The 26363-nt window shown below is 44.4% G+C and overlaps 2 protein-coding genes across 5 annotated transcripts in view; one reads left to right on the forward strand and one right to left on the reverse strand.

Annotated features, from left to right (window-relative positions):
* OR2I1 (olfactory receptor family 2 subfamily I member 1) lies at nt 1-14447 on the forward strand. The gene is made up of 3 exons (XM_084966877.1): nt 1-485; nt 7653-7741; nt 10974-14447. Exons 2-3 carry the CDS (start codon nt 7736-7738, stop codon nt 11907-11909), a joined length of 942 nt encoding a protein of 313 aa, XP_084823003.1. The 5' UTR covers nt 1-485; nt 7653-7735; the 3' UTR covers nt 11910-14447.
* Nucleotides 12905-26363, reverse strand: part of UBD (ubiquitin like modifier D) — a 27337-nt gene continuing 13878 nt past the window's right edge. For 2 of the 4 annotated variants that reach the window (XM_084966531.1, XM_084966530.1), the window contains 2 exons: nt 15174-16453; nt 12905-13902 (listed from right to left, as the gene is read on the reverse strand). In XM_084966531.1, the coding sequence (XP_084822657.1) occupies nt 13432-13902; nt 15174-15236 (534 nt within the window). In that variant the 5' untranslated portion in view covers nt 15237-16453 and the 3' untranslated portion in view covers nt 12905-13431. 4 annotated transcript variants of the gene reach the window in all.

The raw sequence follows: 26363 nt of genomic DNA on the forward strand, positions 1-26363 counted from the left end.
AGAGGCGCTCGTCCGCGTGCGCCCTCTGGTGGTGATGAGGCGCGAGTTCCGCCGGAAACCAGGCCCGCAGTCCCGCCACCAGTACCCACGTGGACCCAGCGGGACCGAATGAGGTTGGCGCGGTGGCTGAAACACTTGGTGCGGTCCCCACACTTGTACGGCTTCCGGCCCATGTGGGAGTGCCCGGGCTTGACCAGGCCCTTGCCAGGACCGAAACGCGTGCCTCACTCGCGGCCGCGGCCGCGGTAGGAGCGCTGGCCCGCGCGGCCTGGCGAGAGCACGAGCAGCAACGAGCTGTGCCGAAGCCGCGACGGCGCTGGGGCCACAGGCGGGGCCGCTCCTTCCAGTGTGTGCGCTGCTGGTAGAGCGTCAGGCCTGAGCTCCCGCTCAGGCGCTGATTGCACTTCGAACACTGGAAAGGGGCTGCCCTTGTGGAGGTTCAAGCTGGAGCGGTGGCTGAAGTCCTTGCCGCCTCGCAGGCACCGGTAAGGTTGCGCAGGTCTGGAGGAGAAAGGGGTTGCCAGGGTCAGTGGAGGGCAGTGCAGAGGATCAGTCCTTTGCCCTCTGAGGTGCACAGTAGAAAACCTTGTCAGAAGCCTCCCCGGAGACCTCGTCCCGGCTGCGCCAGGCTGGGGAAAGAAGTCCCTGCTTCTCACGGAGCCTCCTCTGTGTAGGGTAAGGTTACATGCGTGTCACCTATTGGGGAAAGCAGAGGCCAGGGTGAGAGATGAGCGGAAATGGACTTAGTACTGGCACTAATGTTGACCCGTTGAGCAGATCGCACATCTCTAAGCCTTCTTCCTCATCTGGAAAATGGCGGAAACAAGACACACTTAGTAAGTCTGTTAATATGATTTCAAAGCTACTTAATAAATATTTGCCAAATGGAGCACTTGAAAAAGTAAAGGAAAAATGGCTACCCACGTTCAAGGTGTCCACGGTTACTTCAAACTCCATGATCTGGCTTCTCGCTAGAAACTCGGACAATAAGGAAAGAAAACAACTAGAAAGTTATTTCTACTTGGTTTTGGTTTAATTTCCTGATTCTGTTCGATTCATAATTATCTGGGGGTTAGGGAGGGTGAAATGGGGGGAACTTCGAAACTGTCCAAGTAAGGCAGACATTCAGCAAATAGTCTTACCAACAACAACCAAGACTTGGGCAAATTTGTCAAAAACAACCATGCAAGGAGTCCAGAAACTGACCAAATGGGTCCAACAATTTGAAAAGTTTTTGTTTTTTTTTCCTTTCTTTTTGGGGCTGCACCTGTGACATATGGAAGGTCCCAGGCTAGTAGTCAAATGGGAGCTGCAACTGCTGGCCTACACCACAGCCACAGCAACACCAGATCCAAGCTACATCTGCGACCTACACTGCAGCTTGCAGCAATGCCAGATCCTTAACCCACTGAACAAGGCCAGGGGTCAAACCCACATCCTCATGTATACTAGTTGGGTTCTTAACCCACTGACCCACAACAGGAACTCTGAGAAGTATTTATTCAAGAATACTTCCTAAACCTTGGCAAGAACCGTGAAGGTCTCTGTCAGTTTTAACCTGGAGCTGCTCCGATCACCCACCCAGGTCTCTTGACCCAAAGTCCTGCCAGAGAAGGAGCAGGCCATGAAGATCAGCGGGGAGAGGGCTGACTTTATTTGGAGCAGAACAGAGAAAATTCTGTGCCCAGGGAGTTGCCCAGGGAATAATAGCAGTCTCCTCAACCAGTAATCCGGGAAGACTATTTTCTCATCTAGCCTAAAAATCTACATACTATTGAAGAAAGTGACAATTCTGCACCCCAGCCAGAAATTTAATAGAGAGTTCCAGGGGACAAGACACCTAAAGCAGGCTCCATAAGATCCTACATGTCCCTCATGATCTGAAGGCTGTGCACTTGCACGAGGCTACCCACACGAGAAAGATACTCATCTGGGGCTGAACACGAGGCCTCACAAACACAAGAAGTTAAAGTCCAGACAGGTGGACAAGGTGCATGAACTTTGAATGCATTCTCCACGCCACACAGAGCCATTGATCAAGGATGGAAGACTTAACGGCTCAACGTGTTTAAGCACAACCTTTAACCAATCGTTAGCTTTATATTGATAAGTAAACTCTATTGATCTGGGGGAGACCTCGAAGAAACAAGTCTTAAAAATAAAAACAAAAATTGTAAAACTCTGGCTAACAGGGTAGGAAAAGAGATCCCAAAGAATAAGGGCAATCAAAAGCCACATTTGGGAAAGAAAAAAAAAAGCCACATTTGTTACATCATCTAAAATATCCAGTAATTCAACAAAAAATGATGAGTTATGCAAAGAAAGAGGAAATTGTGATCAAGGTATAAGAAAAGAACAATCAGTATAAACTGTCTCCTGATGTTAGATGTAACAAAGACTTCAAAACAGCTGTTATAACTATGTTCAGAAAACTAGAGTTTTCTATATGATACTTTATTATTGTATTTCTATACGATACTATTGTATATTTAAAAGTTAAGAAAGTGAATCAAAAGTTCTCAGCAGAAGGAAAAAAATGTGTAAATGTGTGGTGATGGATGTTAACTAAATATATATTAATCATTTTATAATATATACATATATCAAATCATTATGTGGTACACCTAAAACTAATGCAATATTATATGTCAATTATACCTCAATCCAAAACAAATAAAATAAGGAGTTCCCTTCATGGCTCAGCGGTTAAAGACCCAACTAGGATCCATGGGGATGCAGGTTCAATCCCTGACCTCACTCAGTGGGTTAAGGATGCACCATTGCCATGAGCTGCAGTGTAGGTCACAGGCGCTGCTTGGATCCTGAGTTGCCATGTCTGTGGTGTAGGCTGGCAGCTGTGGCTCTGATTCAACCCATAGCCTGGGAACTTCCATATGCCATGGTTGCAGCCCTAAAAAGCAAAAAATAAAAAATAAGAAAAGAAAACAAAATAAATGGATAATGATTAGGCTATGATAGGTATAAGAAGAAGGTCTTAGGGAAGCTCAAAGAAGGAACACCTCGGGAGTTCCCGTTATGGCGCAGTGGTTAACGAATCCGACTAGGTTTGTGGTTTGAGGTTGCGTTTGAGGTTTGGGGTTCGATCCCTGGCCTTGCTCAGTGGGTTAAGGACCCAGTGTTGCTATGAGCTATGGTGTAGGTTGCAGACGCGGCTCAGATCCTGCATTGCTGTGGCTCTGGCATAGGCTGGTGGCTACAGCTTCAATTAGACCCCTAGCCTGGGAACCTCCATATGCCACGGGGAGCGGCACTAGAAAAGGCAAAAAAAAAAAAAAAAAAAGAAGAAGAAGAAGGAACACCTCATTCAAACTTTAAAGTTGCTGGTGAGGAGAAGGATGGAGCTAGAGACTGAGAATGTGGAGCAGAATTAGGGGGGATGAGCATGAGTCACTCGGGAGAAGTAGAGGATGGGAGTCCTGGTGCTGGGAGGAGTGGAGGTCAATCAACCACATAAATGACAACTATCAAGCACCCAATGTGCCAGATGCTACAGAGACAGAGACACATAGTACTTGGTATCTGTCCTAGATTCTTATAATTATCCCTCACACACACATCCCTCCAGTGGAGCAACATTTATAAAATGCAACTTATCAACCGAGGAAATGCAAACAGCACCTGCTACTCCCATCTTACTGCCTATGCCCCAGCTGCATGCCTTTGGCAGCTGCCCTAGATGTAACCACATCCAGAGAGCTGCTTCCCCATGGGAAAATCTAGGTCAAGGTCCTTCAAGAATGTGCTGTGCACAGGAAATTCAAGAAAAGAGAAATGGATTTTGCAGGGAGACAAACCCTTCAACTTTTGAAGTAGAATCTTGGAGGCTTTTAGGCTCAGTCAAACTATGTCACCTCTCCTCTCGGTTTATGGTTCTTACAGCCTAGGATTTTGCTTGGAAATTAGAAATCCACTGTAAATCTCCTTTAAATAAGTAAAGGAACAAATACGCCAAAGTAATCACATGTGAATTCTGAAATAGGGCCTAGAAAAAAACCCCAGGGTTAAAAAGACTTAGACAGGTAGAGTTGCGGGAAGTTGAAACACATTGAGCTAAGAGAGATCCAGATATGCTGGGGGAAAAAAACCAAACCTTGGCCTGATGTGGTGAGTTTGCTCAAAAATAGTGATAAACTACATTTCAAAGCCAAAGTGAAATGACTTTTTAATTTTTCAGTGTTTCATCTTACCCATATCTTGGCCTGTCTTTGCAGTTGTTCTCCTCCATTAGCATAAAGTCTGGGAAAGTGAATCCATTTACTAAATGAATAGGTATAATTTGGTTTTGAGGTCCTCTAAACCTATTCATGAGCTATGGGACTCCCAAACAAAAATGAGACACAAACATACATATAACTATACAATTATAAACACATATATACACCAAGAGACGTGCATAAACAAATGATCGCATGTGTCAGGATGAGATCCCCAGAGTTTTCTGGGTAGGCTAGTGGGCAATGACAGGGCTAGGGTACGTAGCAGTTTGGGGCCGTTTAAATATAAGAAGTCATCAAATGCATGACCTTCTCTTCCTTAGTGTGAGGCACAAACACATGCACACGAAGGTCCATGCATACACAGATACTGTAAAGGAGGAAAATCTATATACTTGCCATTCACTCAACATGATCTCAGATGTGTGGCAAGTCTCTGAGCCTGCCACACTGCTGTCAGTGACCAGTGGGAGCCAAAAAGTGCTAAAGACACCAGAGCGTACCCACTTTGTCCCCAAACCTCATCACAACATAACCTGCCAGTGATAACACCAGACCGCCTCGTTCCATATTCTAAGGAGAGAGAGAACTTTTCCCCAAATGTCTTCCAACATTCAATCCAAACTAACATATGTGGGTTTTAAAAATCTCCAAAGTGTCAAAAAAACATAGAGTTTGGAATATAACCACCAGATGGTCCCTGTTTAAGAGAGCATCAAAATATTATCGGTCATTATTGGCCAAAAAATTAAAAATACAAGAGCTGATCTTAGTAGACAGTTTTCAAGAGCCTCAGGAGTTTCTGTCGTGGCTCAGCAGTAACAAACCCAACTAGTATCCACGAGGATGCAGTTTCGATCCCTGGCCTCCTCAGTGAGTTACGGATCCAGCCTTGCTGTGTGCTGTGGTGTAGGTCGACAATGACACTCAGATCCCTCGTTGCCGTGGCTGTGGTGAGGGCAGCAGCTGCAGCTCCCAATCAACCCCTAACCTGGGAGTTTCCATATGCCACAGCCTCGGGAAGTTGACTGTGGTTCCACTGTACCCTCCTGTCACTGTGACACTGTCATTTTTACAGATGTTTTGGTCTACATAAAAAAGATGTAAATTATCTTTAGATCTATGTTGAACTAACTTTTTAAAAGGTCTGCAAGGAATACCCCAAAACATAGAAAGAAGTTGAGTCTGGGTAGGGGGATTTTTAAAAAATGTTTACACTTTTTGTATTTGCAGCGTTTATACAATGAGCAGGAATCACGTTTGTAATCAGGAAAAAAAAAAAAAAAAGGCAGTGCAGCTCTCTTATACCCTTGGAGCAAATCTAGGGCTACTTTACACTCCAAGTGACATCTTTCTCGAGACGTGCTGATAGAGGAACTGCACAGCTCCAGGTCACGGAGTTCCCTGGTGGCCCAGCAGTTAAAGATCTGGTATTGTCACCACTGTGGCTCAAGTCACTGCAATAGTGTGAGCTTGATACCTGGCCCAGGAATTTCCACATCCCATGGGTTCAGCCAAAAGAAAAAAAAAGGATGCACTGAAGAAGGATAAGGGCTGAACCAAGAGAAAATGTCAGTAATTCCAGTGAAAGATGAAGATGGCTTGCATCAGACCAGAGTGGTAGCCCTGAAGATAGCAATAAATTGACAGTTTCAGGACACATTTTTGAAGGTAGAGACAACGGAATATTCTGATTGCAAGATGAAGATAAGTCAACGCAAGATTTTTGCCTAAGCAAATAGAGGATGAATCTCCATGAGCAGAGGTGAGAAAAGCTACGGAAGAGGAGCATTGGGAGAGACCCTTAGGGAGTCAGATTATGGCATATCAAGCTCAAGATATTAATTAGACACCAAAATGTTGATGCTGAATAGACAATTGGACATAGGAACCTGTAGTTCAGGGAGAAAGATAGGCTGGAAATATAAATTTAGGAATGATCATCATAGAGATGGTGTTTAAAGCCATGCAGTAGGATGAGATGAGACGTGAAGGACAGTGATAAACGTCCAGATGCCTCTGAGGAAGGAATCGAGAAGAGAGTATACAAGTATAATCTCCATGGATACCGAGTTCACTGAGAATTATCATAGTAGCAGTAATGGAGAGAGTGAGAGTGGGCCAGGGACAGAAATCTTCAAAGAATAAAGGGGAGCAGAGGGGGTGAGGTGGGGGATGACAGCAACAAGGAGGGATAGAGAACAAAGCTGATGACATGAGTCAAAGCTACATTCAAAACTGAGGGTGGGAGTTCTCACTCTGGCTCAGCGGATTAAGAACCCGAGGATGGGTCTCCACGAAGATTCGGGTTCAATCCTTGGCCTCACTCAGTGGGTTAAGAATCCAGTGTTGCTGCAAGCTTTGGTGTGTGGTTCACAGATGCAGCTAGGATCTCTCGCTGCCATGGCTGTGATGTAGGCCAGCAACTGCAGCTCCAGTTCGACCCCTAGCCCAGGAACTTCCATATGCTACAGGTGCAGCCTTAAGGGGAAAAAACAAAACAAAACAAAAAAAAAAAAACCCTAAGGGTGATATCATCAAATGTACAACATTTCCCACAGGTAAGGGTGGCTACCTATCCTTCACAGATGATGACACTGAGAATCACTGAGGTTAAACAGCTGGTTTAAGGTCACTCAACAGAGAATGAAATCCTAAACCAGTTAAAAATTAAGAGCAGCAGAGTTCTCTGGTGGCTCAGTGGACTAGGGATCCAACCTTGTCACTGCAGCCACTTGGATTGCTGCTGTGGCACAGATTTAACCCCTGGCCTGGGAACTTCGCATGCCATGAGTGCAGGGGGAAAATAATTAAGAATAGCAATGTCATGAGAAAGAATTGTGCTCCCTCTGGCTTCCACACACTCCAGGGATACTCTCCCTGAAAGTGCCTTTCCCTCTAGAATTTTCCCTTCCCTGCCCTGGGGGAGCCCTCTCTGGACACCTCCATACAAAGGACTAATTATGGGAGTGGGACATAGATTCCCCAGAGCGCAGTCCTCTCTTCTAATAACAGGCACAGTTGATTCCCCTGCTTCCTCTCCAGTAAGAGGCTCATCAGCATCCTTCCTCATTCTCTGCAACTGCTCTGCCCTTTAGAATCAGGAAGAATATTTTTGCTGCCACCCTCAGCCAACACTCACTTCCCATCATCATAAGGGTCAACTCCTTGCCTTGTCTACACCTCATTACAGGGCTCTCCAGGAACGCACATCACGCCTCTGCCTGGATCTCAGTGCTTCACTGGACTTAACAGGGCTTCTTGCCCTAAGACATTCTTTTCATTCCTTTGCTGCCCAGCGAGAAGGCACCCACCCCACATCTTCCTGAGGTACCTGCTCTGATCTCAGACACCTGTTTCAGAAATCAGCAGCCACGTGACTGGGCCTTTTTTTCATCCCTCCCACTGCCATTTCAGACCCAGAGAATCCAGAGCAGGAGCAAGAGACCAGCTTCTCATCTGGAAATTGAAGGCCTAATACCTGTGCCAGAGACTCAGACATGAAGGTAGGCTTATTTCTACATTGCCCTTTTTAAAAATGGTGTTACGGATGAGGGGCACATTCTAGAACACCCGGTGAGGTGTGGAGGCACATATAGAATACTTTTTGCAGCAGATTTGTGTTCTGGATCCTGCAAGGAATTATCGCGGCGGTGGGGAAGGGGATGTATTATACAATGTGTCTGAGCTATGTGTGTGGGAATTCACGCGTACATGCAGTAAAGATGTCCATGCCAATTTGATCATTGCGTGACTGTTTTCAGGATTTGGCATGTTTGGAGAAGAATGATTGAAGGCTTGCCTGTCTGAACTAGTGTGTGTCTGCATAATCACGGAATTAGAAGTTCTGAGTTTTCATACTAAAATGCTGGAGGCTGGCAGTAGATATGTTGTTGGTTGCTTCGTCATGAAAGTGTTAATATAAAGAATTATTCATATTGAGCTGCTGGCATTCTTGGAAATGCAAAGTAAACTTTTTGCTGATTTTTTTTTATAATAAGAAAATTTGGGAGTTCCCATTGTGGCTCAGTGGTTAACAAATCCGACTAGGAACCATGAGGTTTCTCGGGTTCAATCCCTGGCCTCGCTCAGTGGGTTAAGGATCCAGCGTTGCCATGACTGTGGTGTAGGTTGCAGATGTGGCTCGGATCCCGCGTTGCTGTGGCTGTGGCGTAAGCATCTCTAGCACCATTGGCCCATAAGCCTTAATGTCATCTCTTGTACTTTTATTTATCTTGTATTAGAATGTATAGGCACATCTCATTCCACTGTGACTAAAATTATCCAGGAAAAAAGGTCAGTCTTTGTATGTAATTTTATCCTTCACAGTCCCTAGCATATTAAAGCCTGGTTCATTAAAGAGCAGGGATTGAAGTTTCCTGGTGCCCTAACTGTAAAGGATTCCGCATTGTCACTGCTGTGGCTTGGTTTGATCCGTGTGTGGCCCAGCAACTTCTGAATGCCACGAGCACCACCACAACAAAAGCAAAGATCTTGGAATTAGATTTTGGTTGAAATCCTGATAAGCATTTACAGATCATGTGACCTTGGGCAAGTTATTTAACCTCAATTATCTAAAATAGGAGTATTATCTAATTCTCAGATGAGTAAAGATCGAATTAATATATGAAAAGGGCTATAAATTTACATACCAGCTGTAAGGGTGTAGTGTGTAGTTACCTAGTGTAGGAGCTCTCTAAAAGTCTGTTTTCGGATGTGAAGTAGGGATAATAGTTAACATTTATTAAACATCTACTATTTGTCAGGCTCTTTTCAAGAGTTTTACGTATCTGACCTCCTTAACGAATTCCATTTTTTTCACATGAGGAAACTGGGCCATAGAGAGGTTAAGCAACATTGCCCGAGGAGGCTCAGCTAGAAAATGGCAGAACCAAGACTGGACCTTAGGCAGTGTGACTCCCCAACCCTTGTTCTTAATTGCCGCATTAATACTTGTTCTGCCCAATGAAGATAAAATGAGGGAACCGTATTAACATAATGTGTTGTTACGGGGAAGAGAGTTTTTTCTTGAAAAATAAAAAGTTAAGAGATTATGAGTTTTAAATTAAGAACACTGAATATGATGTTTAAAATGAGTTATCTGTTGGAGTTACCTGGCAGCTCAGGGGGTTAAGGATCTGGCATTGTCACTGCTGTGGCTCAGGTCAGAAAATAATAATAATTAAAAAAATAAGTAATCCGTATGATGATACTTGTCGGGAACCATACAGTAGAAGGATCTCTATGTAACTTCTATCCTTCACATCAACCATGATGGTTGCCGATCCATTAGGAAATTTGATTCCGTTTCACTCAAGGGTTAAAAGGTTTCTGCAACCACTTTTTTCTTTTGCATCCGCTTTTCACTTGTTTGAAAAATATTTATTAAAATTAGAGCCAGAACTCGGAGGAAACAAATCTGACTAGTAACTGCACAGGTTCGATCCCTGGCCTTGCTTAGTGGGTTTGGGATCCGGCATTGCCATGAGCTGTGGTGTGGGTCATAGATGCGGCTCAGGTCTGGCATTGCTATGGCTGCGCCATAGGCCAGGGGCTGCAGCTCCTATTTGACCCCTAGCCTGGAAACTCCCTTATGCCACTGGTGTGGCCCTGAAAAAGACAAAAAAAAAAAAAAAAAAAAAAATTAGAGCCTGGAAGGTAGTACAGGAACCTCAGAGGTCATCTAGTTCAAACTTCTCCGTTTTCATGTGAGAAAATTGAGATGGGAGGAAATTGAAGTGACTTCCCCATATCAAATCACTGGCCAAAGGCACTTGTGTGAGGTAAAACTCAGGTCTCCTGACTTTCTGTTTAATGTTCTTTCCTCTACCCAGATGGCTCTGGGTTTAAAGAATGATAACACATGTGCCATTGTGTTGACCGTGATCATCACACTAGATAGTAAGTGGGAGGGGAATGGATATTGGAAGCAGCCTAGGAGAGAGAGTCACCACAGATTAAAATTCAGTAGTCAGTAGTATAACGGGTTGTATTAGTAGAGGTCGGTGCGGCACTGGCAACAAAGCAGGTGACAGTCTGATCTGCCAAGTGTCAGTTATAGTAAACCTGGGATCTTACACCTGTTTTCAGTCACTACACATTTCGAAGAAGGGGAAGTGAGGCTCAGAGGGCAATGTCTTCGAATATTTGCAGGGTTATTCAGGTGGGAGGAAGAGCAGCTTGCTACTTTGGTCCCTGGGAGTACAACCAGAAGCAGGAAAGCTGTTGAAAGAGCTCTGATTTCAGAAATCAGGCCTAGTTCAAGTCCACAGGGCCACTGAGCAACTATGACCTTGGGATGCTTTAGCCTTTGGAGTCCCAAGTTTGTCCATCTATAAAATGGAGATTTTTATCTTCCTCGTAGAATCTGATAAAAATATCAACTATGGCATCCTAATCTGGCTCCCTCCCTAAATGACGGGTTCAGATTTTTTTTTTTTTTTCCCACTGTACAGCAAGGGGGTCAGGTTATCCTTACATGTATAGATTACAATTACAGATTTTCCCCCACCCTTTCTTCTGTTGCAACATGAGTATCTAGACATAGTTCTCAATGCTATTCAGCAGGAGGGTTCAGATCTTAAACGAGCTCCGAGCCCGATGGATACAGAAACATCGTGAGCGCTTCCGGCCCTTTCCCCTCCTCACCCCATTTGCCTGGGTTTTCCTTTGTTTGTAAGAGACGTCACCCTTTGGTAGGTCGCCCTTCCAAACCTTCTGGGAGTTTTCCTCCCTTAGGGCAACCGCAGCACAGAGGAGCGCTTCCTCCTGCTGGGTTTCTCCGACCAGCCCTCCCTGCAACCTGTCCTCTTCGCCCTGGTTCTCCTCTGCTACCTCCTGACTCTGACTGGTAACTCGGCGCTGGTGCTGCTGGCCGTGCGAGACCCGCGCCTGCAGGCGCCCATGTACTACTTCCTCTGCCACCTGGCTTTGGTGGACACGGGCTTCACCACTAGCGTGGTGCCACCGCTGCTGGCCACCCTGCGCGGCAGGGCCCTGTGGCTAGAGCGCAGCGGCTGCCTGGCCCAGCTGGGCGCGTCGCTGGCGCTGGGCTCGGCCGAGTGCGTCCTCCTGGCGGTGATGGCCCTGGACCGCGCCGCTGCGGTGTGCCACCCGCTGCGCTACGCCGGGCTCGCCTCGCCGCGCCTCTGCCGCGCGCTGGCCGTCGCCTCCTGGCTCGGCGGCCTCACCAACTCCGCCGCGCAAACAGCGCTCCTGGCCGCTCGGCCGCTGTGCGCGCCCCGCCGGGTGGACCACTTCATCTGCGAGCTGCCCGCGCTGCTCAAGCTGGCCTGCGGCGGCGGGGGACAAAAGACCACCCAGCGCCAGATGTTCGCCGCCCGAGCGGTCATCCTGCTGGTGCCGTCCGCCGTCATCCTGGCCTCCTATGCTGCCGTGGCCCGCGCGGTGTGGGCCATGAGGACCAGACGGAGCCGCAGGAAGGCGGTGGGCACTTGCGGGTCCCACCTGACTGCCGTCTGCCTGTTCTATGGCTCAGCCATCTACACCTACCTGCAACCTACGCACAGCTACGATCAGGGTCGGGGCAAGTTCGTTTCGCTTTTCTACACTGTAGTCACGCCCGCCCTCAATCCACTCATCTACACCCTCAGAAATAAGGAAGTGAAGGGGGCAGCGAGGAGGCTCCTGGGGAGAAGGCAAGCTTGTCAGTAAGTCGGGAGGGAAGGAAGTGTGACCCCAGGACCTAAGGAGGCGGATGCTCCCTGGAAAGTCAGCCAGTTTAGGCTTCAGGCTGTTCACTTCTGCATAAGAATCTGCGAGGTTTGTCCTTAGGAAGTTCAAGGCTGATGGGGGAGATCCTTTCCTCCCATCAGGAAAGGTTCATGTGCTGTAGGGAAAAGTCCTGCCTTTATTCCTGCAAGTTTAGTGAGGCGGAAGTGGCCTTCGGGCTTTCACCTAAACTGAAGAAGAAAGTCTGATTTGGGGAGGACCTTCCCCATCCTCAGGAGATGTTATATCTACTGGTCAAGAGTACATATGTTGGTAGGATGATATGCCAAGGATTCCAGTCTGATGGGAAGAGCAGGAAGGACCCCATGGTGCCTGCCATCAGGTGGATTCTTAAATGACAATAAAATCATAATCTCTACCCTGCAGGAGCCCCCATCCAGACAATGAAACATTGTCTCTCATCTCAGGAAATCAGTCCAACCTAAAGCCCACCTATCCATTTAAATAGTGCCCACTGTAGAGTGCTTGACTCTGTTGTAATGAGCAACACTTATTGGTGTGGTTTGTGCTAAGTAGGGTTAAATTCAGATGAAGGAGTAAACAAAGGGAATAAGAGGGAAGAAAAAGCTCTATTAGCCAGAATTTGGGCAGAGCACTGGGGTCCACTTAGAGACCAATCCCTCCCCCACCTCACCCAACCTAAAGAAGACCTGCTAGACCCCAGGGCAGGCAGAACAGAAACTGGTCACAGTCCCTCAACTTGCAGAATGTCTGTTCTCACCGGAAGCTCATCTGTTCCCAAGGAGCCCCCACTAGAGACATAAAATCTCTACGTCCCCAAGGCAAATGTCTTGCCCTGCCCCTCGTCATCCCCAGAAATAAGAACGGTTTCACTGAGTGTGAGACAAAGAGAGTAAGAGGGGGCACGGCACCAAGTTTCGTTCATACCAAAGAGCTTTAAATGAGGAGAGAAGTCGTTCAATTTCTAAATTATTTATTAATAAGATTGTAATCATGTCAGCGTAAATCATTCACTTCATAACACATCATTTCACTATTCTCTATAGGTAGAAAGTCAGTTTGGTTCAAGGATTATTGAATGATATGATAGACGCAGCAGTGGACTAAACAGATGCAGACACAGTCATCAGAAGAACACAGATGCTGACCTAAAACTCACTGTCTTGTTTGTTGGAAAAGGAAATAGTTTTTCTATGAATCAGAGGGAACCATGAAAGAATTAAATGGCAAGCTGGCTTTGAAGGTTATTTCTAATGGACCTTCCAGTAATAATATATCAGTATATATAGTATATGCAGTTTTGCTACTTAGTCATGTTAGAATCAAAGAATCAAAGAGTTAGAAATATTCTACTGTCTTCCTCCCCAGTCCATCCCAAATCTTCTCTTTCTGTTTATCTTTATCATTGACTTTAGGAAATTTTCAAAGGGTGTGGTTAGTAAGTGAGAAGTAAAAGGAAATAAGGTATTCTGTCCCCAGGCGATTACCCCCCAATGCAGCTGAATGCCAGGAAGAGTAAATGGCCATTTCTGATGCCATAATCAGCCATGATCTTCCCATCTTCCAGCTTCTTTCCATTGCAAGTCACGATCTGCTCCTTGGGGATTATAGCGGTCTTCATCTGGATCATCTCTTTCACCTGGGTCACTGGGCTGGACCTTCGAACCTGGAGCTGGTGTCTCTGCCCCTCATCACCTGACTCCACCAAAACCAAGGTCAGATCCTCATCACTGGGCTTCACCACCTTCAGGGTGAGGTGGATGGTGGTCTCCTTGTCAATGCCGTAAGATGACAGGGTTCTGTGGGGCTTTAGGGTCTTCGAGCCCAGCTGGAGAACCTGGTCCGGCACAGGAACCTTGGTCTTAGACCGAATGTGTTCATTGATCTTCTTCACTCTATCTTCCAAGTAGGCCATGAAGGTCATTGATTCCCACTGATGAGAAGAGACCATCACCTGGACAAGGAAGGCCAAAATACAGTTGCCTAGAGTGCCTACCACCTTTTGCACCCTTTGTTTTCCCCCCCCCAACCGCTTAATTGCTCCTGCCTGTCACTGCCTCCTGGTCCTCCAGATCCTTTACAACAAGCCGTGCCCCCTCCCTTTTCTGAAATGTCTCTGTTGAAATTTGCAGGTTATAATGCAAGAAAACTTATTCCAGTGTCCTCGTATCCATCCCAAAGAGTTATTAATAATTTCCCACATTATTTACCTGTCTCTTATTCAGTTAGAGTTTGTCAAATGTCAAAAACTGAATACAACTGCAAAGCCTTCAAAGATGTACACCAGATTTGAAAAACAACTCTCAAAGAGAATTTCCAAGACTTGTCAGCCTAATGGAATACTCCCAGGGCTGTTCTCCATGACTGCTTTAGAAAGAAACTCTGTTTAGAACAGATATTCTCTGTACTATTAGTTTTTTTTTTTAAACGACCCATTGCTTTATAATAAAAATTCATTACTATAGTGACACTGTGTTCAGTGTCACCTGTTCACCTTTATTTCCAGTGTTTTCATATCTATCTATTGTAGAATATGAGCTCCTCCTTTTATTAGACTCACAGAAAGTAAGGACTGCATCTCAGTTTTACTTCAGTACTCTGAAAATGGGGACGCTCACTCCTACGCTGTCGCTTGACATCCTCGGACGACGACTTTCAAGCTTCATTCAAAAATGCCTTCCCAATCTAGATGCCACCAACATTTCTTCATTGAACTGTCACTTTTCTGTGTTATGCATTGCCCTCATTGCAAGCTCTCTTCGTAGAGCATATATTCTTACATAAGCTAATGTCACAGGTCATTAACAACTGACAAGAAATGATTTCTGTGAACCTCTCTTTGGAGAAGAGGAGGAAGCTTAAGTTTTAGAGCCCTGGATCCCTTAACAGGATATGGGGGAAAGGGACCCAGACAATATTTCCATAGTTTCAAATCTTGCCAGCCCTGTGCAGCACAGAGCCCACTCTCACTTCCCACCATTGGTTCCTAACAGTGGCCAGTTCAAGGTCTGACACAAAAGGGGAACTCAGGAGCCGAATGACCTGGTTCTCGTCACAGAAATTTTCCTCACATTCAGTGGATATCCATGCCAATTTCTTCCCCTTCCCAGTGCCTTCCCAGCCACCCCACCTTCCTGAGCACTGTCTTCAGCTGTTCCTGAGATCTCTCCCCATATTTGGAGGTGCTTTCCCTTTCCCCATCCCCATTTTCAAACCCCAACTTACACGGACGCCAGCAGCCATCTCTGCAGTCAAGGAAGCAGAATCAGGAGATGGGGAAAAGGACATGGCATCCAGTTTATATAAGCAGCTGCACTGGAAATCCCCCACCTGCTGTGTTTATCAGGCTTTCCCCTGCCCTTTGTTCCTGGAAGGTCTCTTGACTTTACTTTCACTTTTGCTGTTGTGAGGTCAATAAAAATATCTTCTGCCCTCACCCAATCCATTTGCCCTCCTTGTTCAAACATGTGATGGTCCTTCTCTGGTGAGAATTTTTCCCCCATTGACAACCTACCACGGCCAGGCCTGACTTGCGACTGCCCAGCCTGCCGCCCCGGCCCCTCACTGGCTTGAAGACCTTTAACGCTTGGCTGTCACCCCCTGCCTACTTTTAAGAGCTCCCCATTAGTCAGGGACCTTCCTGAGAGCAAGGGTGCCCAGGAGAGGACAGTGAGCGTTGTTGTGGTATGGTGTAACCAGGAGCAGCCTGTTCACACTAGCTGGGCAGAATGTGTGAGGCCTGCCCTGAGAAGCCATAGGATAAATAACCCTGGAAGGAGAAGAGATGTGACTTCCAGTTCCAGGGTGTCCCTTGTAAAATTAACTTGGGCAAGTCCGTTCACTTTATTAGATGTTGATTTTCTGATCTATAAAGAGAATTCCTACGTGTCCCCTAGGCCCAGAAAACTTTGTTTCTGAAATATCTCGTACAAAGAACTGTAGGTTCCTGGTTCTTAAGCTTCCTAACACTCCTCCTATCCTAAGAACCTGCAGACCCAGGCTACCACCTGCGAGAACAAGCCAACAGTCAAACATTGATTCCCACCTTTCAGACACCAAAACAATCACACATCCCTTTCACACCACAGAGCCTCTATTTCTTCGCCTTTACTCCTGGAGACTCACCACGACGATCTCAGACAGCTCAGGAGCTATTTATTCCCTGGCTCTTGAGATTTGGATTGAGACCAAAAAAGGGAGTACATGAGCTATGTGTGCTCAGGGAATTTGCTTAATCACTCTGATGTCCTAACATTCCAAATTAATCACTGTCCTCTCCCAAAGTCTCAGGACATTCCCACAAGACCCATTCTTTTTAAAAAGCATCTCTTAAAGTTGCTCCAAGTGTTTTCAAAGTAAAAAGTCTGTTAAGATGCCAAGTTATCATCTTCATTTGCTGTGTTTTCAGTAGCCATTTACTGTACATTCACTCACTGATAAATTTCAAATGATCCCATCTTCCTTCAGGAATTTCCATCCTGGAAAACTTGGTTTTACAGCAGTGCCTGCATAGGGTAAGAGGATTCAGAGCTCATTCCAGTATTTCAACACACTTAACCTAAATCATATCCTCCAATTTGAAGCTCTTATTGCACAGGGAATAAAATTGGCAAAACTAATTAATATTTAAATGTACATTGTGGTATAGACATACTTTTTAAATTTTATTTATTTTACTTTATTTTTATTTTTGCTTTTTACATCCCCACCTGCACCATATGAAAGTTCCCAGGCTAGGTGTCGAATTGGAGCTGTAGTTGCCGGCCTACATCACAGCCACAGCAATGCAGGATCCAAGCTGTGTCTGCAAACTACACCACAGCTCATGGCAATGCTGGATCCCCCACCCATTGAACGAGGCCAGGGATCAAGCCCTCATCCTCATGGATACTAGTTGGATTCATTTCTACTGCGCCATAATGGGAACTCCCTAGACATACTTCTTTTGAAACAGACTGAGTGTGAAGAGGGAAGAACGCTTGATGGAGTAGACTGGAAACCTTGACCCTGCTCTTCTCCCTTCAGCTAGCTGTCCAGGTTCTCTATTTAAGAAAACAAGATTATGACCTCTGGCTCCTGCACGGCAGAAGCGAGCTGCCCTGCATCTACTGGCCAATAGGATTTGGGGACTCAGAAACATCACCAGCGACCAGGCAGAAGATGTCCGATCAGGTTGAGGATGATAGGGAAAGTGAAACCCCTGCAGCAGGACAGGGAGGGGGGTGGGGTGTGGAAAAAGAAAGGAAAAGCTGCACAGAGCAGACTTGAGCAAACTGCTTTCAGTTTTCAACTTTTATTTGCACCCCTCTGTTTCTTAGCTCTCCCAAGCATTTCTGAAGAGAGAAGAGGGAGAGTAGAAGCTTAAAGCTGCTTAAAAATGAAATCAGGAGTTCCCCTCGTGGCTCAGTGGTTAACGAATCCGACTAGGGACCATGAGGTTTTGGGTTTGATCCCTGGCCTCGCTCAGTGGGTTAAGGATCTGGCGTTGCCGTGAGCTGTGGTGTAGGTCACAGACACGGCTCGGATCCCATGTTGCTGTGGCTCTGGCATTGGCCCGTGGCTACAGCTCTGATTAGACTTCCATATGCTGTGGGTGCAGCCCTAGAAAAGGCAAAAAGACCAAAAAAAAAAAATGAAATCACTCTCTTGTCACACTCTTTCTGTCTTTGCCCTTGTAGCCTCAGTAGCCTATACCATCTTGGTGCCAATATCTGCATTTTCAGGGGGAGGAGGGGCTCAGGAATGACATTTCCCAGGAATGATTTTTGTCTACTGATATCACTCGGCTCTACCCCACAGCCCAGCCCTGAGCTACAGATCTGTAGGTCTAGCTGCTTCCATGCATGGTTTCCCTGCAGTCCCTGAATATCCTTAAACATGCCCACCTTTCTACCATCAGGTCATGGAGCATGCCCCTCCCTCCAACTCTCCCCCCAACACCATGCGTTTCTAAGAAGAGGCAAGGTAAGCAGCATCTCCTCCAGGAAGACTTCCCTGACTCCCTTCCATCCTGCTCTGGGTTACATGCCCATCTTCTGTCCTTTTATACTGCCTCAGCAAACCTCCTAGAGCATGTTTCTCCAGCAGTAAGCTCATCTGCTTACCCATTCTTCACCTTTAGTAAAGAGTAGGTAGCTTAGGGGTCATGATTGGGTCTTAGTTAACATGTATCTAGCACTTCCCTGATGTACTATCTGGCACAATAAATAATTACTGTTTTCCAAGTATGTGAATAAATAAGTGAATAAAGTATTAACAGACATTTAGTGGGTACCTATTATATTTCAAGAACTGCACAAGATAGTATTAAATGGTACCTCATTAAGTATTTTAGCATTCTAACAAGGTATTAGTGTCCTCATTGATAAACAAGAAGCTAATTCTTTCACAGTCATATTAGTAGCGGCTGGTAAGCAAGGGTTCAAATGCATACCTCTATTTCTATACTCTTTGTCTTGGTATATTGTGCATCAGTGGAAGAAAAAGTGGGGGCCATGTGCATGTGCATTCCTATTTATTATAGGAGAGGTACAAGTTGAGGGATGAAACAGAGAGGTAAAGGAAAGGTGAGATGCAGGGAGCCTTGGAATGAGTCCTGCCTGGACAGCCTATACTTCCCCACCCGGCAGAGGTCGACAGAGAGTCCATGAGTGCAGGAGTCAGAGCCTGGAGGAAGACTGCATGCTGGTGCAAAGCTAGAGGAGACCTGCTCTCCCAGAACTGTGAGGGTTCAAAGACAACACTGCATGTATCATTATGGTTTTCTCCACACATATGCCCAGGGTTTTATGCTGGATCATATGGTAATTCTATATTTAGTTTTTTAAGAAACCTTCATACTGTTATCTGTAGTGGTTACACCAACTTACATTCCCACCAACATTGTAGGAAAGTTCCTGTTTCTCCACATCCTCTCCAGCATTTATTGTTTGTAGGCTTTTTGATGATGGCCATTCTGATGGGTATGAGGTGATACCTCATTGTAGTTTTGATTTGCATTTCTCTAATAATTAGTGATGTTGACATCTTTGCATGTGGGTTTTTTTTGCCAACTGTATATATTCTTTGAAGAAATGTCTATTTAGATCTTCTGACCATTTTTTGATTAGATTCTATTTTTTATATAAAGCTGTATGAGATTTAATTTGAAAAGATATATGCACCCCAGTGTTCACTGTCGCACTATTTACAATAGCCAAGACTTGAAGGCAACCTAAACGTTCATCGCAGAGGACTGGATAAAGAAGATGTGGTACATTCTACACACAGTGGAATGTTACTTGGCCACAAAAAAGGATGAAATAATGCCATTTGCAACAACATGGATAGACCTCGAGATTATCATACTAAGTGAAGTAAGTCAGTTAAAGACAACCTCGTATGATATCACTAATATGTGAAATCTTATTAAAAAAATGTTATGAAAGAAATTATTCACAAAACAGGGGTTCCCATCATGGCTCGGTGAAAAGGAATCTGACTAGTGTCCATGAAGATGCAGGTTCAACCCCTGGTCTCAGTCACTTAGCAGGTTGGGGATCCGGCATTGCCGTGAGCTGGGGTATAGGTCTCAGGCACAAGTCGGATTCCGCTTTGCTGTGGCTGTGATGTAGGCCAGCAGCTTCAGCTCCAATTTGACCCCTAGCCTGGAAACCTCCATAAGTGGTGGATGCAGCCCTAAAAAGAAAAAAATAATAAAGAACTCATTCACAAAACAGAAACAGACTCAAAGATTTTGAAACCAAACTCTCTTGCACTATGGTTAGCAAAGGGGAAACATTGGGAGGAGGGATTAAATTGGGAGATTGGGACTGGCAAATACACACCAGTATGTGTAAAATCAGTAAGTATCAAACACCTACTGTATAGCACAGGGAAATCTATTCAATGCTCTGTGATAACCTATTTGGGGAAAGAATCTACACACACACACACACACACACACACACATATATATTTAACTGACTGACTTTGCTATACACCTGAAACTAACACAAATATACTTCTATAAAATTTAAAAGAAAGAGGAAGGAAGGAAAAAAGAAAAAAAAAAAAAACACTGCAAGGTAATTCCACATGGCAGTAGAGAAACTGCCCATGGTATCTGGGGGTTTCTAGCCTAGAGTTACTCTAGGGCAAGCCAGGGATTTTCCTAGGAAAGCTGACTCAGGAGACTCCCTCTCCAGAAAAGATCTAGATTCTGAGAAACAGTGTCCTTTCAAGGAACGAAAACAACAGATCTGGACTCTGATCCCTCTTTTCCCTCCTCCCTTCATAAGTGGAGTTTCCAAGTCCAGGGGGAGGGTGTCCCAAACACTGCGATGCCTGTTTGCTGACTACGAATAGGATGACTTCTTGGGAACAGACTCCTCCTTTCTTCTTACCACAGTGTCCATCTGGCTTATTTTTTCCCTCTGTGTCAAAATCAATTTTTTCAGAGGCAAAAAGATCTCTTTTCATTTGCCTCTCTAACAAATTCAGAAAACCAGCCGAAATCAAAGATCATTTTGTGGAGATGTTGGCATCTCTGTCAAACGTACAAAAAGGAAAAAGATTATAAGGGAATATTAGGAACAAATTAGACAACTTAGATGAAATTTTAAATTCCTAGAGTGCAGAAATTACCAACTGACTCATGAGGAAAATCTGATTAGATTTATAACAAGTAAAGAAATGGAATTACTGATGTAAAATATTCCTACATAAACTCACACAAAATTCCAGGCTTGGAAGAGCTTCACTATCAAATATTGAATTCTATCAAATATTTAAGAAAAATATAATACCAATCTTAAATAATTTTTTTCCAAAGACAGTTGAGGAAGTAAGATTTCTAAATTCATTCTATGATCCCAGTATTACTCTGATGCCAAAGCCAAGTTAAAAACATTATAAGAAAAATACAGAAAAATATTCCTCATGAACATGGATGCCAAAAAAAAAAAACAACCTTACCATAAAATTAGTAAACCATATCCTTAACATATAGAAAATATTAATCACAATGACCAAGTGGGATTTATGCCAAGAATGTAAAGATGGTTTAACATCCAATAATCAGTTATTGTATTATATACCATCTTAAAAAGATAAAGGCCAAAAAACATGAGATCATCTCCCACAGAGAAAGCACTTGAAAAAAGTTCAATACCTGCACACACTTAAAACTCTCCAAAAACTAGGAATAGAAGGGGACCCAATAAAGGAGATCTAACAAAAACACAATATAGGACTTCTCAGTGCTGTGCAGTGAGTTAAGAATCCAACTGCAGGAGCTGAAGTTGCTGCAGAGGCCTGGGTTTGATCCCTGGCCTGGCACAGGTTAAAGGATCTGGCATTGCCACAGCTGTGACTTAGGTTTCAGCTGCAATTCAGATTCAATCCCTGACCTGGGAAATTCCATATGCTAAGAGTGTAACTATAATAATTTTCTAATTAAGTAAAGCATGCAATATATAAATATAAAACTTCTGGAAAAGAAACGCTAGAATATCTTGTGACCATAAGGTAAGTAAATATTTCTTATATAATAAAAGAAAAGCATTACCCTCTGATAAACTGGAGTTGACCAAAACTGAAAATGACTTCTCTTTAAAAGACATTGTTGGGGTTCCTTTTGTGGCTCAGTGGTTAATGATCCCAACTAGGATACATGAGGATGCAGGTTCGATCCCTTGCCACACACACTGGGTTAAGGATTCAGCATTGCCGTGAGCTATGGTGTAGGTCACAGACGTAGCTCAGATCCTGCATGGCTGTGGCTGTGGCTGTGGCATAGGCCAGCAACTGCAGCTCCCATTTGACCCCTAGCCTGGGAACTTTCATATGCTGCAAGGGCGACCCTAAAAAGCAAAAATAAATAAATAAATAAAGACATTGTTAAGAGAAATGAAAATCCAAGTCACAGATGGAAAGAAATTTTTTCCTATTTTATATATGTGTAGGTATATGCATATGTGCTTACATACATATAAACAAATGAACTTATAAGACAAATAACATAGTAAATATTAACTAAGGGGAATTCCCATTGTGGCTCAGGGGTAACCAACCCAACTAGTAGCCATGAGAATGCGGGTTGGATCCCTGGCCTTGCTCATGCTGACATTGCTGACTGTGGCATAGGCCGGTGGCTACAGCTCTGATTCAACTCCTTCCCTGGGAACCTCCATATGCCATGGGTGCGGCCCTAAAATTAAAAAAAGAAAACTTATTTCTATGAGTCACAGTTCGCAAGAGACCTAGCTGATGGTTCTAGCCTAGCGTCCCTTAAAATACTGCAGTCAAGCGATCAGCCAAATTGCAGTCCTTAGAAGATCTGGATGAATCTAGAGGTTCATCTTATGTCTCAGTCACCTGTTGTAGGTTGTTAGCAAGGAGCCTTAGTTCCTCCCCATATGTGGCTCTCTACCCACTGCTTGAATGCTTTTAAGACACAGTGGATGGCTCCCCACAGAGTAAACAGTCCAAAAGAAAGGAGGAGGTCACAACACCTCTTATGAACTAGTCTTGGATGTCACATACCATTTCTGCCACATTCTATTTATTAAAAGTGAGTCACTAAGGACAGCTCACACTGAAGGGGAGGAGAAGTAAGCTCAACCTTATAAAGACAAGAATATCAAAGAATTTGGGGACAAATTGAAAATCATAATAAGCCCAAACGTCCATCATTCTTGTTTGTGACTGGGTGAACAAACTGTGATGTGTTTCTAAAGTGGAGTACTACTCAGTAATAAAAAAGAATGGACTTTTTTTCTTTTTCTTTTTGGCCACACCTGCAACATGTGGAATTTCTTAGGGGCGGGATTCAAACCACTCCATAGCTGGGATAACACCAGATCCTTAACCCACGGAGCCACAAGAGAACTCAAAGAATGGACTATGGATACTCAGAATAACATGAATGGACCTCAATATTGTGCAGAGTAGAAGAAGCCAGACACAAGAGTGTGCACTGAATGAGTCTTATATGAAGTTCTAGACCAGAAGGCAAAACCATCGAAGATGACAGAAATAAGATAGGTCAGTGGTCACCTAGAGCAGAGAGTAGAGACAATTATTATAAGTGGGCAGGAGGAACTTTTGAGGTAATGGAAATATGATGTATCTTCTCTAGGGGGGTTACCTGCATATATACATTTACCAAAACTCAGCAAACTGCATTAAAATCTGTGCACTCTACTATGTACATTATAGCCCTATTTAAAAGGAGAAAGGAAATAAACCAAAGTAAGGGAGTACTGGATAGGCTCATTAGAGGCTTGAGAGGGAACAGATGAAATATGGGAGGCTCGGGAGGTGGTAAAAAAAAAAAAAGAAAACACTATCTTTGTACTCCCTGGTGACACAGAGGAGCAGAGGCTGACCTTCTTGTTTAGCAAAGGGAACACAGTTTTTTGGCATGTTTCCTCTAGATCCTCCCCTCTCTTCTTAACCATCATTAGTGGTGTTGGCTAATTAGTCGGGAGGTATGAGGTCCCTAGTCTTAGCAGAATTAATGAGCTCTTTCTTTCCAGAGGATCAGAGTCCTGGGATTGCTCCCTCCGCCACCTCACCATGCTTGCTTTTCTACCTCCAGTACCACTGAAAGAGAATTGAATTTCCTGGATCGAGGAGGAAAGCTTGTTACCGTAAAGCTCGACCTCTGGTCTCATCTGTTCAGCAAAGTAGTGGTGGGGTGTGGTTATTAAGTGACCTATCCAGCCAGCCCATCTGGGGTTCAAAGCTCAGCACAGGAGCTTACCAGTTACAGTTTCAGAACAAGTGATTTATCCTCTGTTTGTTTTCATTTCTTTGCCTGGAAAGGAAGATAACAATGGTGCCCATCTCGTGTCGTTGTTATAAGAAGCACTATTATTCTGTGAAGTGCTTTGAAAAGTGGCTGAGGAAGTTACCTAGCGATCATTACCCTTGCCTGAAATCTAAGCTCGAATCAATGTCAAGGGTATAATATTTCTTATAGATGCTTTTACTTCTCAGTGTGAAGATCAAGTGGAGGCTCTAACCCACCCAAAAGCTCCCTATCATAGGGATGCTCTGGCAGCGAGGCAATGAGGAGATTCTGACTTGATTGTGAGTAAGTTATATATTTACCCATTCATTTTCACATACAGCCAGTAGTGCTTAGAATTAAACAGGCTCTAGGATCCTGACCCTGACACTGGCTGGATCACCTTGGGTAAAACTACTTAACCTCTCTGAGACTGTTTCTTCTATAAATGAAGGATAGTATTAACAATTTTTTGTGGTTTTGTGACATTTAGATATTCAGGAATTTTTTTTAACATGGTGACTAATACTTAGGAAACACTCAAGAGATGGTAATGACTGAAGTCAAAGAAGACTATCATTGCTGGGTTGTGAAACAGAATTTGGGGGGTTTTTCCCGTTTTTTTTTTTTTTTACGGCCACACCCATGGCATATGGAAGTTCCCAGGCTAGGGATCAAATCGGAAATGCAGCTGCTGGCCTATACCATAGCCACAGCCACGGGATTCAGACCATATCTGGGACCTACACTGCAGCTTGTAGCAATGCCGGATCCTTAACCCACTGGGCGAGGCCAGAGAACAAACCCACATCCTCATGGATATGGATACTGATCAAATTCTTAACCTCCTGAGCCACAGGGGGAACCCCCAGAATCTGTATCTCATAACCATGTAGCCTCTAGTTTATGACTGGCTCTTTAGTAACAAATAAAGGAATAAATGCATAAATGAATATGGATTTAGCGAAAAGTGGGGAAGCAGTGCTTCTTTTCTTGGTCTGAGAGAAGGACCTAGAGAAAGAGGGTGAGGAAAAGACCTGTTATGAAAGACAGAACAGAGCCAAAAAACCTGAAGAGATTTAGAAATAACATACAAAGTAAGACAAGAAAATAAGAATGTGAGAAATTCTACAGTTCAATGAACAAAAGCTGATGAGTAACTGCTGAGATACAAGTGGTTCAACAACTATAAAGTTCAAAAGATATGATGAATTCAAAATAAGCAGAATAGGAGTTCCCATCGTGGTGCAGTGGTTAATGAATCCGACTAGGAACCATGAGGTTGCGGGTTCAATCCCCAGCCTTGCTCAGTGGATTAAGGATCCAGCATTGCCGTGAGCTGTGGTGTGGGTCGCAGATGCAGCTCAGATCCTGCATTGCTGTGGCTCTGGTGTAGGCCAGAGGCTACAGCTCCGACTAGGCCCCTAGCCCGGGAACCTCCATATGCCGTGGGAAGCGGCCCTAGAAGAGGCAAAAAGACAAAAAAAAAAAAAGCAGAATAGCATCCACTTCTTCAAGGACAAAGGGGATGGGATCAGGGAGGGATCCACATAAGACTCTAAGGTACGGATAACATTTGCTCTGCTCTTAAATTGGAGTCAGGAGGGCAGGTACACCATGTGTCTATTTTGTTATTCTGTAAAACCATAGGCATATTTTATACACTCTTTATTATTCAAATAATAAACAATTGCTAAAGTGAAACAAGTCTTATCCTCAAGGGAAAGTAATGACAGAGGAGGATTTGTAGAAGACAAAAAAAAGGTGGGGGGAGGAGTCCTAACAAAAAGAGAATAAGATGTAGCTCTTAACACAGAATGGAGACTTGGTGATGAAGAGATGTTTATGTCATCCCAAAAACCCCTGGGACATTTTCTGCCACCACATCACCTAAATGGGTTCCTGAGATTGTCTGTTCTCCGAAGACCACCCAGTTCCCGTCTCTAAACTGCCAGGGTGACTCCCACACCCCACACCCATCTTCGAGCTGGTCTTCTGTGACCCAGACCATCTTTCACAGCGAGGATCCGGGTCATCTTCTCTGGAAACTTTTCTTAACTTACTCACCGGAGTCCTCCTTACTGTGCAGCCTTCCTTCTCTCACACACCGGTTAGCTTCACTCTATTTGCCTTCATTTGGGGGTCAAGGAGGTGGTGTCTTGACAATTTTCCATGCATTCCCCACTATTGAACTTCTGCATGAGGCCACCAGTGCCTCCCTCCTCTCAGCTTCCCTGGCGAGGCCTGAACCTTATCTTTTAAGGCTTGTTTGTTGCAGTGGCTAAAAAAAGGCTACTGTAGAGCCCAAGGTCACACATAAGTGATCTGCCCTGGAACTTTTATGGGAAAATTTGCTAACATTATTGGCAAAATTATAAGCTACAGGGTCAATAATAATGTTTTGTCAGTGTTGGATTTCCTATATTTAATAGCTGTACTATGTTTTCATAAAAGAATTTCCCTTTGCTTAGATACTACTTGCAAATGTATGAAGGGGTGAAGAAGATTATGTACCCACCCTCCAACAGCTCAGAGTAAATATAACTGCATATATAAAGAAAAGAAAGAATAATAAAAGTGGCAAATACTACGAGTTCCCATCAAGGCTCAGCAGTAGCAAACCTGACTAGTATCCATGAGGA

Source organism: Sus scrofa, chromosome 7 (assembly GCF_054392235.1).
Source record: "Sus scrofa isolate SSC_HxYL_T2T_F1_AM1 chromosome 7, Sscrofa_HxYL_maternal_Yorkshire_Landrace_v2.0, whole genome shotgun sequence".
NCBI classification, from domain to species: domain Eukaryota; kingdom Metazoa; phylum Chordata; class Mammalia; order Artiodactyla; family Suidae; genus Sus; species Sus scrofa.